Raw genomic sequence first — 14,948 nt, 5'->3', positions numbered from 1 at the left:
TTTCGAAGTGATGCATCCATACTATCAACAAGCATATTTCTTTTACTCAAATTCTTTTAACTGTTCTAGTTGTAGAAAATTATTCTTACAATAAGTGTGTTAAAAACTTATGATTGTTTTTTCATACTAGAGAGAAGTGATTAAAGAATTTTTTTTGTTGTCCTCTTTATTCATAATTGTTGGAATAATGTCAACAACACTAGATTGTCATTCTAATTTTAGCTTTACAAGCTATACTTCTCTCTTTACAAGAGATACTTCTCTCTTCACACGAATTTTTTTTTTGCCCTCTTTATTCATAATTATTGGAACAATGTCAACAATACTAGATTATTATTCTAATTTTAGCTTTACAAGCTGTACTTCTCTCTTCACAAGAGATACTTCTCTCTTATATCATTGACTTATTGTAAATAGGGGAAATTATTATTACTTTTATTATTCTAAATCAATGGGCAACATTTACAAACTAGTCCTACTCTAACTTATATTTGGGGAAGGTCCAACTGAGTCATAAGGGAGTTAAAGATAGAGAAATCTACTTCTAAACCAAAAGGGGTGCACAAGATTTAAACTATATATGCAAGAATTTGAATCCTTGACCCATAACTAGGACTACATTCTATGCTTTGCCTAATAGCCAACTCACTTAAGTAGAGTTGGTTAGGAAGAATTATTGTTACACTAAATGTGAATGCCATTAAAAGTTATACCTCAAAATGCCTCACCAACGTTGACTGGTACAATTATTATTATTATTTTGCATACTTGAACTAGCTAGTATTGCATATACCAATATACTACTATAAACTAAATCATTCTACTTCTATAATTTGAGTCGACCATAACATTTTCTTTTGCTGTATCTTCTTTTCCTTTTCCCTTTATTTTTAAAAATTTTTCCTTCCCTTCATTTCACATGAAAATTTGGTTTTTAACTATCAAAATTTGTATACACTTGAGTATACAATTTTGGTTTGCCCTCCATATTTCTTTACTGAATCAAACTATTGAATGTGTATTGCTCATTTGTCCAATTAGAACATTTATCACTAGATGAATGAGGGCAAGACTCATTGACGAAAAAAAAAAGAAGAAAAGAATGATACATGACTCAGTTTATATATACAAGTGCTAAAGGCACACACGATGTGTCTGTAATGCAAAAGTACTTTTTACAAATTAATTTTATATAAAATTTTAATTACTAAAGCAAATCATGGTATTTTAACCTTTTTCTCATCAAATAATGGCTATTTTAGTAGTTTCAATATTTAGAGTTTGTCATTTTGTCAAGATGTGTTTAGATGAGTTATGGTTAAAAATAATTACAGGTAATTATTTTAGCGATTTGTGTTTATATAGTAAAATGATATGTGATTTTCATGAGGGTAAAATTGAAAGTATATAAAGTGACAAAAAATGTTTACATCAAACCCCCACCTCACCTTTATGTATAGTATAGATGTTCAATAAAGAGTGTGAAAAAAATAGCTGCAGTAAAAAGTCCTATTAAAGTTTGCTATTTTCCAACATTCTCCTAAAAATTACTTTATTTCTTATTCTTGAAACTTGATAGCAGGAGGCTCAAAGGCTCTTTTATTAAGGTATGATACTAAGTAGACATAAGATGCAAATCTAATTACTTCAGATTTCTTTAACATTCTTCTCTTTTTCTTTTCTTTTTTTAATTGTTTTATAGCAGAAAAAGGACTGGATTGAAGAAAAGGAGGGGGGGCGGAAACAAATTTGAATTTAGAATTTCTAATTTCTAGAGTCTTAATTTCTGACATTAGACCAAAACATGCTCAACTTTAACATTCTTCTTAAATATGCCTTTTTGCTTTTAAATTCTTTTCTATACACTATTGTTGCATTCAAACCTTAAGGATGAATTAAACTTTGATGCAACTTCAATCTAGAAGTAAAAGTTAGGGATGTGAAAAACATTGATGGGGGAGGGATATATTGGATGATTCGAAGGGAGGGAGTATTAGTGAAAGATCTCAGGTTTGACTTCCACTTTCACTAAAAAATATGAAAAACATTGGTAGTGGTCTCCTTCAAACTAGTGTTTCTTGAACGATTTGTTTTATATGCATCAATTTCCTAAACAATGAGTTATATAAATGTCAACTTATCATTTCGAAGAAAAAAAAAAGAGTTGTATAAACGTGTCAACATCTATGCCACACATATCAAAAGCCAAAACCATAAAATGAATGGCAAAGTATCTGAATTGATACAAACTTACTAGGTAAAATGAACTTTTTGCTACTAAGCTCTATTCGTTGCAAATCATCCACTATGTATAAAAATGTTTATTTTTACAATTCCATCCAATTTAGGGGTTAACTCAAGCGGCCGTCACATGAATTACTTGCAAAATCAAACAATTTAGCGTTTATATAAACGTTTGACTCTTTGATTCTATAATTAGGACAAACAGTTTGACAAGCTAATGTAATACGTCCAAAATCTCTGCATGTCTTTGTTACAACAATTGCATGACATAATCCTGATTAAAGTTTTCTTCACATAAAATGAACTTAAAAATTTGATATTCTTTCCATGTTTTGAACTTCAAAATTCCAATTGTTAGATGCAGTGAAACTTATAGGATTAAAATTTAACAGTTCGACTTGTGTATCTCTTTTGCAGGAAAAAAAGTACGTCAGAAGTGTTAACTCCAAGAACTATCAATGTGCCTTTGAATAATTTTGCTTTGCACCTTTAAAGTTTCCAATATTAGCGTCTGCAAATATGTCTCTATTTTTAGCATTTTCCGCGAACCATTTTATCAGTTTTACTTATAGGGGCTGATTTTGTTACATGAATTTTTTTTAATGGTTGAAGAAATTACCACATGATAATTCAAACTAAGATGTGCAAACGGCGGACTCCTTATCTCATAACCTCATACCCAGCAGATCTTGTCTGGACGGCGGCTGCGTTGTCATCATTCCTATTAGTTATTACAAAAAAAAAATTCTGTTGCCGTGCTCTATCTTAGTGATAGTGGTTTTTTGCTATGCCTGCAACCTAAAAAATTCTTTTGGTTTCCAACACTTCTCTTGCCAACTTCTCGTTCGTCCTCTTTTCTGCTTTTCATAGCTTCTCTTCCCGCCTTTCCGTTACCGCCCATGGCACCCTGCATTTTCGTCTGCGCTGGCATGCTCTGCATTGGTTGCGCAGGTTTGCTCTACCTTCAGCCTGCTAATTTCTTTGATTTCCAAGACTTCTCTTACCAGCTTCTCGTGCTCCTCTTCTCTGCTTTTGATATATTCTCTTCCCTTCATTGGCATCCTTATTATCCATCCTTTCGTCCTTCTTCTTTTTTGTGTCTTCCGTTTGCCGGTGTATGTTGTTCTCTTGCACTCTCTATTGCTCTTGCGTCCATCTCACCCGTACTTCTGTCCGTTTTGCTCGCGTTCCCACCACCGTCATCGTTGCTCTTTCTGTTTCCCCTCCAGCAACCCCAAGTTTTGCTGCAGCAACATCATCAAGGAAAATTACTTTTTCTTGCTCCCGCATTCTGGTCACCTAATCTTCGATGTCATCCATTTTTGCGAGGACAAAAAACAAGTATACATGCCATGGACAGATCCTCTGCCTAATATGCTACATTCACAGCTATCTCTCGAGTTAGGAAGTTGAGCGCTACACATTTTTGTTTTGTATCAGCCATTTATTTTTTTGCCTTTGTTTCTCTCATGCGAGTATCCTTTAATTCCAGGTGATAAAAAGCAGAAAATGCTACGCCAGCTCGTGTCATCATCAATGAGGCCTGACTTCGTACAAACCTTAACCGAAGGCGTGCGTTTCTATCAATTCATTGACAAACTGAATCGGCATAACTTTGTAAGTTTTATATATACATTTATTACATTTTCTACACCTATATGCCACAACACTCACTTCTCTTGCTGCATGAAATTCTAGAAAGTCCCAAGGTTTGTTGTTCAGTTCGTCCATAGTACAAAGACTCCTTCAATTACTCTGAGGACTGGAAACAAGACAATAACTGTTTCAATGCGTGGAAGGTAGTTTACGGACAACTGGAACATCTTTGTGGCAGAGCACCAACTACAGTTTCGAGAAGTTTTGGTCTTTGTTCCTGAATCTGTTACTACTACACTGTTATAATCTTTGATAGACACGGTGCAGAAAAACATTTCCCATGGTATGATAGCTTTTATGTGTATTCTACCATGGCAGATGTGACAACTTAGTTTTATCCTAATGACTTTTCTAATGAACGTGTAGTTTGCAATCTCCATCCATTCCTTTGTAATCCAGTTCTCCATGTATGTTTGTGGTGGACAGCATGCATTTCCTTTAAATAAAAGTTACATATTTTACACCTATCCTTACAAATATATTCCTTATTCATGAATGCGCTTTATATAGCACCCTTTACGCTCTTTCCTATGCCATGAATCATTAACATAATCTCTCCAATTTATCCGATTAAAAATTTCATAGCTCAATTTTAACCACTTTTAAACACTGATTGCATAACAACAAATGCTATATAGCGTTTGATCTTGGGCATATATACAATTTTCCACCGTGCGCAAGCACGGTGATCATCTCCTAGTCACTTAAAACTCTCAAACCATGAGTTGTACCTTCGGTAGATCTCTTTCTTTTTTTGGCATAAATTTTTGGGAAAAATGCTCTTTCATCCCTATTGTTTAGGGTGTTGGATAATTTCATCCCTAAAGTATCAGTTAAAACACATTTCATCCTTATAATTTTATAATTTTGATCAACTTCATCCTTAAAATTTCATGCAGACACATTTCATTCTTGTAAGTTCATAAATTTGACAAATTAATGACAATTGATGGATTGTCAAGCAATTCAAATAGAATAGAATCATTAGACTAGAGCTGTTAAATGGAACGAGCAGCTTGAAAGCTCAATTGAGCTCAACTAGATAAGGTTCGAGATATGCTCGTTTAATTAACAAGTCGAGTAAACTCGACTCGTTTGTTATCCGAGTAGCTCGATTAGACTCGATAAGGAAGGGTATATATGTCATTTCACAATTCAAAAGTGTAAAAATTGAAAATTATAGGTTTTTAGTGGAGTTAATTTGCACGAGCTTGAGCTCGTGCAAACTCGGCTTGTTTGTGATAAACGAGTCGAGCTCGATCTCGAACTCGAACCACATGTCTCATTTGGCGAGTCGAGTCCGAACACATTTTAAAGCTTGTCTGCCTAGTCGAGCGAGCTTGAACTTGGCTCGAACCTCGAGTCGAGCTCGGCAACTAAATACTCAACTCGATTAACAGCTCTACATTAGACTACGTCATGCCCATTAGTATAATACAGAAAACATTTGATCAACAAAAATCTCAAAAATCATTTTTTAATTCACTTTCTTATTTAAAAAGACTAAAACTTTTTAGCCATCAATACTCTCTTCTTAATCATAAATTGAATAAAAAGATTGAGAGGAAATGAAATCGTAGAAAAGAAATAACCTTATTATAGCTAATTGGATAAAAATTTCAAACAATCCATTGCAACCAATTGGAAAAGAATATTAACATGAAAGAAATAATTGTTTAGATTGTCATTTATTTACAAAACTTTGTTTTGTTGCGTCATATACATGTTTTTCAAGTTATCTATTTATCATATAATTTATTTTTTTATCTCACATTCATCATATCATAAATTTTAAAAGAAATAGTTTCTTATTGAAACACACTCATTATTATTTATATAATTTAATCAATGACTGAATTAAATATTAACAGGACATACTAGTCATGTGATAATATTCAGTCCAAATTGGTTAACAATCATTCAATTGTCTTTAATTGGTTAAATTTATGAAATTATGAGGTTAAAATGTGTTTGTATGAAACTTTAGGAATGAAATTGATTGAAATTATGCAACTATATAAATGAAATGTGTTTTTACTGAAATTTTAGGGATGAAATTGTATGAAAGGTGCATTTTTCCGGTAAATTTTTTGGTGTCAGGCGTGCATTCACTAAATTTCTTTATTCTTTTTTGTGTAAATTTCTCGGTGTCGAGTGATCCACTGGATTTGGACTAATTCCGAATCGTGCACTTTCGAGTGACCATCTCAAATGTGTTGTTTATTCTATTCACAAGACTGAGACCCCAAGTAGCTCCTTGTTGTTTGACCTACCATCCGGGAGTGGTAAATTTCTCCTCTAACAATGAGAAGAAGGCAACTCATAGAGTAAGTGAACCGAAGTAACAAAGGTGACACGCCACCCGCTTCAGTCTTCACTTACAAAAAAGTAGAGACTAGAGAAGGCGGCGAAGAAGACTGCGTTTGTGGAAGAGGTGCCGGGGTGGCATTCAGAAAAGCAATCAATGTCGGTTTCTTTAATCTTTCATCTCTCCTCCTTTTCTGCTCTCGATTCCTTCTCTTTTCTACTACAATGTAGACAATTTTTTCCTTTCAATTTCCATCAATTATGAACAAATACTTTCTTTCTTTCTTCCTTCCTTCTTTCTTTATCTTTCCTGAACCAAAAACACTCAATTTACTGTAAGATTTTACCCATTTTTCTTAATCTTTTTCTAAGCCTTTCTTAGTTTTGCATCTAAAATGCGTTAATTTTTTGTCGGTCATTTCCGCCTCGATCCGCAAAATTATTGGAAAAAAATCGCATATCCCTGTGTTTTTGCGTGATTACTGTCAAATTCTGAGACTTAATTGGGAGTTTTCTAACCACTGGTGCTCTCATTGCAGGAAATCGGAAAATGTACAACTGATTAGGTAAATATTGACATTGAATTCCTCGATTTGAAGAAAAAATTTCGCTTGTAATAAGGTAACTAGCATACTCGAATCACTAGTATTAGTTAATACAGATAAGTTTATAATTACGAATTTTAGAAGCTTTGTGGTGCAAACTGCAGAGTAGTATAGTAGTTAAGTGAGAAGATGAGCTGGCCCTCGCCGATGGAGTTTCATTATGCAAACTCTGCCCCTGGCATGCCTTATAATTCAATTGGAAGCTTTGTGGATTTCTTTGGAGGCCTTACTTGTGACCATGTCAATTTTATTTTTGCAGAGGCTCATCCTTATGCACAGGTACATATTCTTCTTTCATTAAATTCACACAATTATATTTTTCTAATCACTTATCTGTGGTCTGTATACATGCACTTATATGAACATATCTGATCAGATTTTATTTGTTTGCCTGACGTTTAATTGAAGAGATTGTAACCGTTTGCCTCGTGAATAATCAATTTCATTGAGATACTAATGAGTTAAAATTTTGAGAGTAAAGTGCATCACTTGAATACGCTCACAATTACTTAGTCAGAGTCAGAATGTGGCATGTGTTTTGATTTTATTTGAAAAACCACATAGAAGAATGTTGTTTACCAGTATTTTGTCCTTTTCTTGTTAGGATATGAATTGTAGTCAGTGGTTTATATCTTCGAGCTATTTATCTGATTGCCTCTGTCTTTTGCAGGATAGTGTATACCCTTCGATGAACACCAGTTTCCACAAATTTGCATATTCTGAACCTGGGAGTTTTTACTGTGACTATGGTCATGGTTATGTGATGAATGATCATACTCAAACATCTGAAATCGGTGAATACGGTAGGAATTTAGAGGATCCTTCAAGCATGATCCAAGAACAAACTGGAGCTGATCACATGCAGCGAGAGGAGAATTCAATCTCCCCTTCACATGCTAATCCTGTGGAGTGTAAGTTCTGATTTTTTGTTGCACTTTTTATGGCTTCCTATGGGTTCAAGCTGTATTTTTGGTCCACTAGAATTGCTCTTGCTTTAACCTTTTTTTTTGGAGCGAGAGGGGGGTGGGGTGTGTGTGTCTTACTTGTGATCGTATAATTTTATGCAATTTTGAAGCTATTACTGTTTATTTGCGGACAACTGCAGTTCATTTTAGTGATGCAGCAGATGTGATTAGTGCTCAAGCAACAATCTAACTAGCAGTTAGTGTCTGCTCTTTACAGTACCATGGGAGCTATAGATGGATTTCTTAATGAATGTATTGAGAATTTCTTGCAACCATGCCAATCTTTATTCGATATATCACTGTTGCTATCTGTTAAAGAAACGGTTTAACTATTTAACGAATCTATAATTTTTATCTGATTGAACAATCATTATTGAGTCGAATATGGATATATTTTTTATGATATGGAAGTATTATTTTTCAAAGTCTTCAGATACATCTTAAGGTTACAGCGCATTCAATACACATAAAGTCTGCTTGTAGCCTCTTGAAATTTTGTGTCTTGATCTATTTCTTGATGAGTGAGCTAGATTAGCTCCCTAAGTTTTTCATCAACATATTTGGAGGATCAATGACAGATAGTACCAAGCTGATATCTGTGCAAATTGTGTTGGTGGGGAAGAGGTTTCGGTGCCTCATATGTAGGCTATTTGTGAAGGATATGATACCTTTCAAGCTTTTTGTTTCTGCAACGTTTTGTTGTACTGAGTAGAGTTTGTGATATCAGAAGATATTGATTGAGAATTGTTGCTAATATGTAGGTCCTCGAAGTCATCAGAATACTCGTGATTATGAGGTATGGGATATGGAACCATCCTTTTACTTGCTTAATGTTTTCTGGTTTATTATTTTATTTGGAGAGACTTATTCTGGTTATTAGCAGTACTGCAAACGCTACGTTGGAGGCAGTAGTGCTTTTATATCCTCTTTGATAAATCAAAGTGATGCAAGAAAGCATCTGATGTCATTTGTTTGGTTCACTAATCCTCAGCACATTGATGCAGGTCGTTTGGCAAGACAACATTGATCCTGATAACATGACGTATGAGGTCTGATAATATTTTCTATTTATACTTTTTTTGATGCAATGATTTATTATCCTATTATTTTCAGTCATGTGGAGTGATTAGTTATCAAGTTTTTAAAAGATAAACAAAGTCCAGTATGGAGAACAAAAGACGTCATTAATCCTTTGAAGCTGCAAAAGTTAAGCATTTATTGTAAGAAAAGATCAAGCATAATTCGGAAGTATGATACAGAACAGTAGGAGTCTTCACACGTAACTTTTGCCATTTTTATTTTGCATTTTTTGTTTTGTTTAGGTATACTCCATCCATAATGGAGATTGTCCTTCATAGGGTTGGCAAAGTCCCTTATGGCAATATTCTTGCAGAGGCAAGAGAAAATTGTTTTAGGACTTTTCTTTCTCTTTGGTTCTTGGACGGTATCTAACATAGACATTGCACTGTCTAAGTATGAGAGGTTAAAGCTACTTGACGACTAATTAAAGAAAAGGTTATCAGATTCCAGATAGTGTTGGATGGTACAGCATTTGAAATGGACATGGGAAAGGATCATTATGTTTTGTTTTATGACTTGGCATGAGTTGTAAGAATTTCGTATTCCATGAAAATCAAAGAGAAGCTATTGGCTTAAGTTTGGAATATAAGGCTTCTTGTGAACTAAACTAGATATTTTTTTTGGAATTGCGTCATTCATTCTGTTTCTTGTTGTACAGCTATAATCTTGGTATTGCTTTTCTTGTGAAATGGGAAGGATCAAAATCCAAGATTGACAGTTCCAACCGAACATTTTTGGTTTTAGTGAAAATTAAGACTATTGAGGTTTATGTATACGGTGCCCCCTTTTCCTTCTGTTCTTCCTTTCTCTTTCTTTTAAAGAAATGGTTTACATATGTTGTCCTTCTGCATGAATATTTACCAACAACATTTTAGGCAATCTCCAACTTTATTTGTGTTTGCTCTTCTTAGAATTATAATGATTTGAGGACCTCATGGTTTAGAGTTGACACGTTTTGCGAAGATGGACAAGCTCATTGACTTTAATTTGATAATACTGTCATAAATAAGAAGCTTTTTTTTCTTTTTTGGATGGGTAGAGAATTGTGTAATTAAGATTAGCGACACTAAAGGATGTTCTGCTATTATGGTTCTGGACCAAGGAGGCTATGTCATTTTGGCAAAAAGGTTCTAAATCTGAATATCCTGTTGAGACTGCTAGTTAGGATTTTGTCCATTAGTATTCTTGACAACCAGGAACAGGCTTTCATTGCAACTGTATTAGGCTTGGAAAAATTGTTCGCATGTAGATTAGGGTAGGAAAAGGAATACTTAAGACTGGAATATGCATTTATCTGCATTCAACCATAGTTTAAGAATAGTTTCTCAACTTTAAGGTTTAGAAAATTGGAGAAAGAGTTAGAATTGGAATATTATGAAACAAGATATCTTTTTGATTGATGCATTATCAAATCATCAAAAATGACAAAGCAGAGGAGGCAGACAGGAGTTTGGTTTGTTTTTTCTTAATTTGGGTCCTTCTGAGGGCCCAAGGGGGCGGGGGGAGCATATGACTTCAGACAGGACAGCATACAGCAGATAACCTGAGAATAAATTCAAAACAACTGAAGTTATGTTTTATTTTAGTTGCTTGGAGTAAAGGCATTCGATGAATGTACTAAACCAGATTCTTTTGTTATTACTATTATTCTTTTATCATGATTTTGTGACTGATTGAACTTGCATTTGGGCTTCTCAAGCATTGAAGACTAATCTCTTATGGCAATATCTAACAAATTTCCACTAAAGCATGACAATTTGTGAGAATGCTATCAAATTTCCACTACGATTAGAATATTGTATATACTTATGTAATAAAGATCTTAAGTCTGCCTTTCTTCTGTTGGACTGTTTCTGAAGTCTTTAAGTTAAGTAAGATTACCATTTTTAAAAGTTCTTAAGACAATGAAACCTTAAAGGTAAAACTTACCAAAAGTGACATCAAGTGGTGGTCTCCTGTTTATCACTAATTTGAATAAGCTTGGGAACACACATCAAGTACGACTTTACATATACTGATTTCATAAAGTACAATGTATCTTTATTAGCATGTCAAGCCAAAAGTTTTATTTAGTAATTTGAAGTTTGTAACCTGGTTCTTAAGTTCGAAACTGTGACCAATTATTGCCCCATACGAAGAGATATGTATGTGATGACAGCAGTAAGCAAGCTAAAGTTGTTTGGTATGTTTTCTGTTTGACATGCAGATGATAAGTGCTCAGAATAGGTTACTGCATGAAATTATTGCAGAATTTTATGGAAAGATGCTGAAATTAGTGTTGGCAGATTTTAGATATGTTACGCAACATGAGGAGGTGAAAGAGATTAAATTAGAGAGAAGATATCAAACTTCTTTAAGCTATAGTAGTTACTACGTGAAGGCTCAAGTGTGGTTGTGTAAAATTTTAGGCACTCCTATCTGGAGAAAATAGGTGATCATCATGACAAGAACATTTTTTTTTGTTTCTAGTCTTTCTTGTTGAAATCTCCATGGTAGGTAAAGACTCTAGGTCACATGATGTTTTTTTTCCCTGAAATGCTTTATACTTTACATGGACATGCAACATAACCTGAAGACTAAGGTCTGTTTGATAACATACAAAAGTGCTGAAACTGAACCTTTTCAGACATTCAGATGTTTTGAGTGTTTGATAAATGAAAATCCATCTGCTGAACTTGTTAAGTAGTGCTGAACTTGTGTGTATTTTTTTCAGCACAAGAATCCTAACTGAATGTTTAATTCTAATAAGAATCAATAGAATTACTTCAAATACCCTATCTTATCTATCAAATCTACCCTTGTTTGCTAATTATATTCGAAGTTCTTATCTAATTAAATATCCTGATATTCTCTATCTAATGGTTTTCTGTTTCTTTTTTCACCCTTTTTAATGACTTTCACATCTTCTCCATACTCCTCATATAATATATGTCATCTTTTATATTAATTTGATTTAAAAATAAATAGTCATTTTTATACCTAACAATTTTAAGTTAATTAAATCATAGGTTCTGTTTCTTTTTTGAATGAAAAGATATAAGGGCAAAATTGTCAAATTAAACTTATTAAGCATTCAGTTATAAATATTTATCAAACAGTATAAATAAGTTTAGCATTAAAATTCAGACATTCATATATTTCTTTTCAGTGCTTAAAATTCAGTAAATTAATTGTTTCACTATTCAGATTTCAGAATTTAGACTTCAGAATTCAGATTCAATTTTATCAAACGGAACCTAAGAAACTTAAGAACAAGCAAACCACTGTAAATGTATCTGCCTTGATTATCGCCCATTAAACGTTATCAAGTGTGCCCACATATGATGGAATAGACATAACAGATTGTCAAAAATTTAAAATCTAAGGGCATTCCATTGTATAGCATTATGATTGGGAGAAGTCTTGGAATATGAGCATATGTTCCAAATTTCGTGAAACTACTATCCTCAAATTTTTGAACCTTCATCTTTTTCATATTCTTTATATGTGGACTTTGCTTTTCACTTCAAAAGCTCTGTATGCATTTGAATAGATTTAGGTGCACAGTGCTTATACTTCCTAGAATGATCATAGATTCATGGGAATGTATATACAGTACTCTTGCTGCTTGGTTGAGTTACTAAGTGATTTAAATCTATTAAGTTTCTTGGATGATTGGCATTACATTTTAGCAGAAGATCTGCATAGATAAAGTTTGAAGTTAGCGAATGATCTCCTGAGGGAATGTGTTGTTGAACTTGTTTAAACTTTATTTGGGTAAATGAAGTCGGGCGAGTAGTTGACAATACATCTATAAAATGAAGGGACATATTACTAATGAAATTGATGTTTTTCTTTTTCTGCATAGATTTTCTGTGAAACTGCCTAAGACTATTTTTCTTAACTGTTTTATTTTGTGTTTTATGCGCTCACCAGAGCCAAAATTTCTTCCAGTATTGTCCCCTTATATTCTCATTAGTATGACACTGGATAATGTTGGGACTGTTACATTTCTAATTGGAGTAAAATGGATCGTGTTGTAGCTGGTTATTGAGTGCATAGATATTTATGTAGTCCTTTATGTTATATCTATTATTTTATTTGCAGGAGTTACTTGAATTGGGTGAAGCTGTTGGCACTCAAAATAGAGGTCTTTCGCAGGAACTTATTTCCTTGCTTCCAGTCTCCAAGTTCAAGTGTGGCTTATTTTCACGAAAGAAATCAAGACATGAGAGGTAATAAAGAGAGATAGAAAGTCTATTCTAGTTCTGATTCATTTAGTATTGATGACGTGTTCTTAGTACAAGTCATCCTGTTTAAAGAATGTCCTTTGGTAATTAGAGCATGTTCATGGGCAAAACATCTTTATGTATTATGCTGGGGGTGTCAGACCAATAATATAATGTAGTTATCTTAAAGGACAAAGGAAGTTGTGAGCCTTGATGTTGCAAGGTTGACAAAAATGCTTATGGTTGCTTTAGGTAGATGAACTTGTGGTAGTAATCATTTGATGACTATACATGGTCTCATACTCGGTGATGTCAATGTGATGTTCAGCATTATTTTACCATACATCTCTTGACATGGGACAATACTGAATTTGATTAATAGTTTAATTTCATCCCTTGTACTTTATTATGAGTCTGAAGATGACTTTTCCCCATGTATAGTTATTATTCTACCTAAGTTGGACCTTGCATCGGAGAAGGTAGTATCATTCGTCATTGTGAGGGAACTGATAGTCCATTTCTAGCAATAACTATGCATTTCTACCATCCTGATTCTCCCACAATTTAAAGGTGCTTAGCTTGCTGTATTTTTGTTGGAAGGTGTGTTATCTGCCAGATGGAATACAAGCGAGGTGATCGGCAAATGACTCTTCCATGCAAGCACATGTATCATGTAGGTTGTGGCAGCAGATGGCTTAGCATCAACAAAGTAGGCTACTGAACCTTTCCAAAAGTTTTAACTGGAAAAGCTTTGCGTCCATAAAGGACTTATAGACGACTGTTTTGATCTTGCAGGCTTGTCCAATTTGTTACAAAGAGGTTTCGCTTAATGGATCGAAGAAATAATCAGCATAGAGTGGTTCTTTTCTTTGTTGTTCTGAGGTTACAGCACTGCCTATTTCTTCTCCTTTTTCTTTTTATATAGTGTCTTTATTTTCCTTTCATAATCTCACTTTCCAGTATAAATAGGTCATTCGTCGTGACATGATATTTGTATCAGCGAAGTTGGTTTTTTTTTATTATTATTATTTTTGTGGAAAAGAGCGAAGTTGGTGTTTGTACAAGTTTTTATGTCGCTTTTACATTTCTGTATGCTTAGTGTACTTGTATTCTAGCTGTTTTGCGGTTTTCCTTCTTGTACGACTTTCTTTGGATGCAATGGTAACCGTGTTTGACGCAATGAAATTTGCTTGCAATATAGCCTCAAAGTTAAACTTTACTTGGAAAAAAGCTGGTTAACAAATTTACTTATTTTCACTTGACAAAATGGTTTTAAGAAAGTTATTCTCTTCCCTCTCATTTGCTTTTAAGAGTGGTGTGTATATAGAATAAAAATGTCTAGTTGGGGTTCAAGCTTTGGAAATAAAATTTAAAAAATTTATTTAGATCATATATTGGACATCGATAAAATTAATCTTGGTAAACTTGGCTGATTTTCAATCTCTAAAAACTGGTAAAAGAATTTGGGTATGGTTTTTGAAATTCGATACCCGTTTCTAGATTAAAAGTTACCCGACTATCTTTATTAGATTGTGTATTAGTGTTACTGGATTGATGGCTGAGGTCCAATTAGTTAGACTAAGCATTGACGTTCTTAGACTGATGGTTGATCCTGCTGATACGTTCTGCACAAAAATTATTTCTTAAGAAATTGTGATAACCTAATTTATGTTCCAACCCACCCCCCACCGCCGCTTCCCCCGAAAAAAAAATTGCTGATGCTTTTCAGCTCTCCCAGGAGTTATCTGCTCTTTTTTTTTATTAGGGTTAAAAACAAAAAAGCCCTCTATGGTATACCTAATACACAAAAAAGTCCCCCGTGATTTTAAAATATACAAAACGACACCTTATGTTTTGAATTAAATTACAAACTAACAGAATTT

At 33.7% G+C, this 14,948-nt stretch overlaps 1 protein-coding gene across 4 annotated transcripts; it reads left to right on the top strand.

The window, feature by feature from the left end:
• The first annotated feature begins 6,171 nt into the window (after window positions 1-6,171).
• Window positions 6,172-14,129, top strand: LOC113701589 (E3 ubiquitin-protein ligase BIG BROTHER). 4 transcript variants are annotated; one of them, XM_027222323.2, is made up of 9 exons: window positions 6,172-6,366; window positions 6,747-6,828; window positions 6,917-7,091; window positions 7,483-7,723; window positions 8,539-8,573; window positions 8,782-8,826; window positions 12,944-13,071; window positions 13,666-13,774; window positions 13,861-14,129. In XM_027222323.2, exons 3-9 carry the CDS (start codon window positions 6,942-6,944, stop codon window positions 13,909-13,911), a joined length of 759 nt encoding a protein of 252 aa, XP_027078124.1. In that variant the 5' UTR covers window positions 6,172-6,366; window positions 6,747-6,828; window positions 6,917-6,941; the 3' UTR covers window positions 13,912-14,129. The 4 variants fall into 4 exon arrangements, with proteins under 4 accessions (XP_027078124.1, XP_027078150.1, XP_027078141.1 ...); XM_027222349.2 differs by having other exon boundaries at window positions 6,173-6,366; window positions 6,747-6,773; XM_027222340.2 differs by having other exon boundaries at window positions 6,364-6,542.
• The last annotated feature ends 819 nt before the right edge of the window (window positions 14,130-14,948 follow it).

This window comes from Coffea arabica, chromosome 1e (assembly GCF_036785885.1).
Source record: "Coffea arabica cultivar ET-39 chromosome 1e, Coffea Arabica ET-39 HiFi, whole genome shotgun sequence".
Lineage (NCBI taxonomy): Eukaryota > Viridiplantae > Streptophyta > Magnoliopsida > Gentianales > Rubiaceae > Coffea > Coffea arabica.
This window is presented reverse-complemented; position numbering and strand designations above follow the sequence as displayed.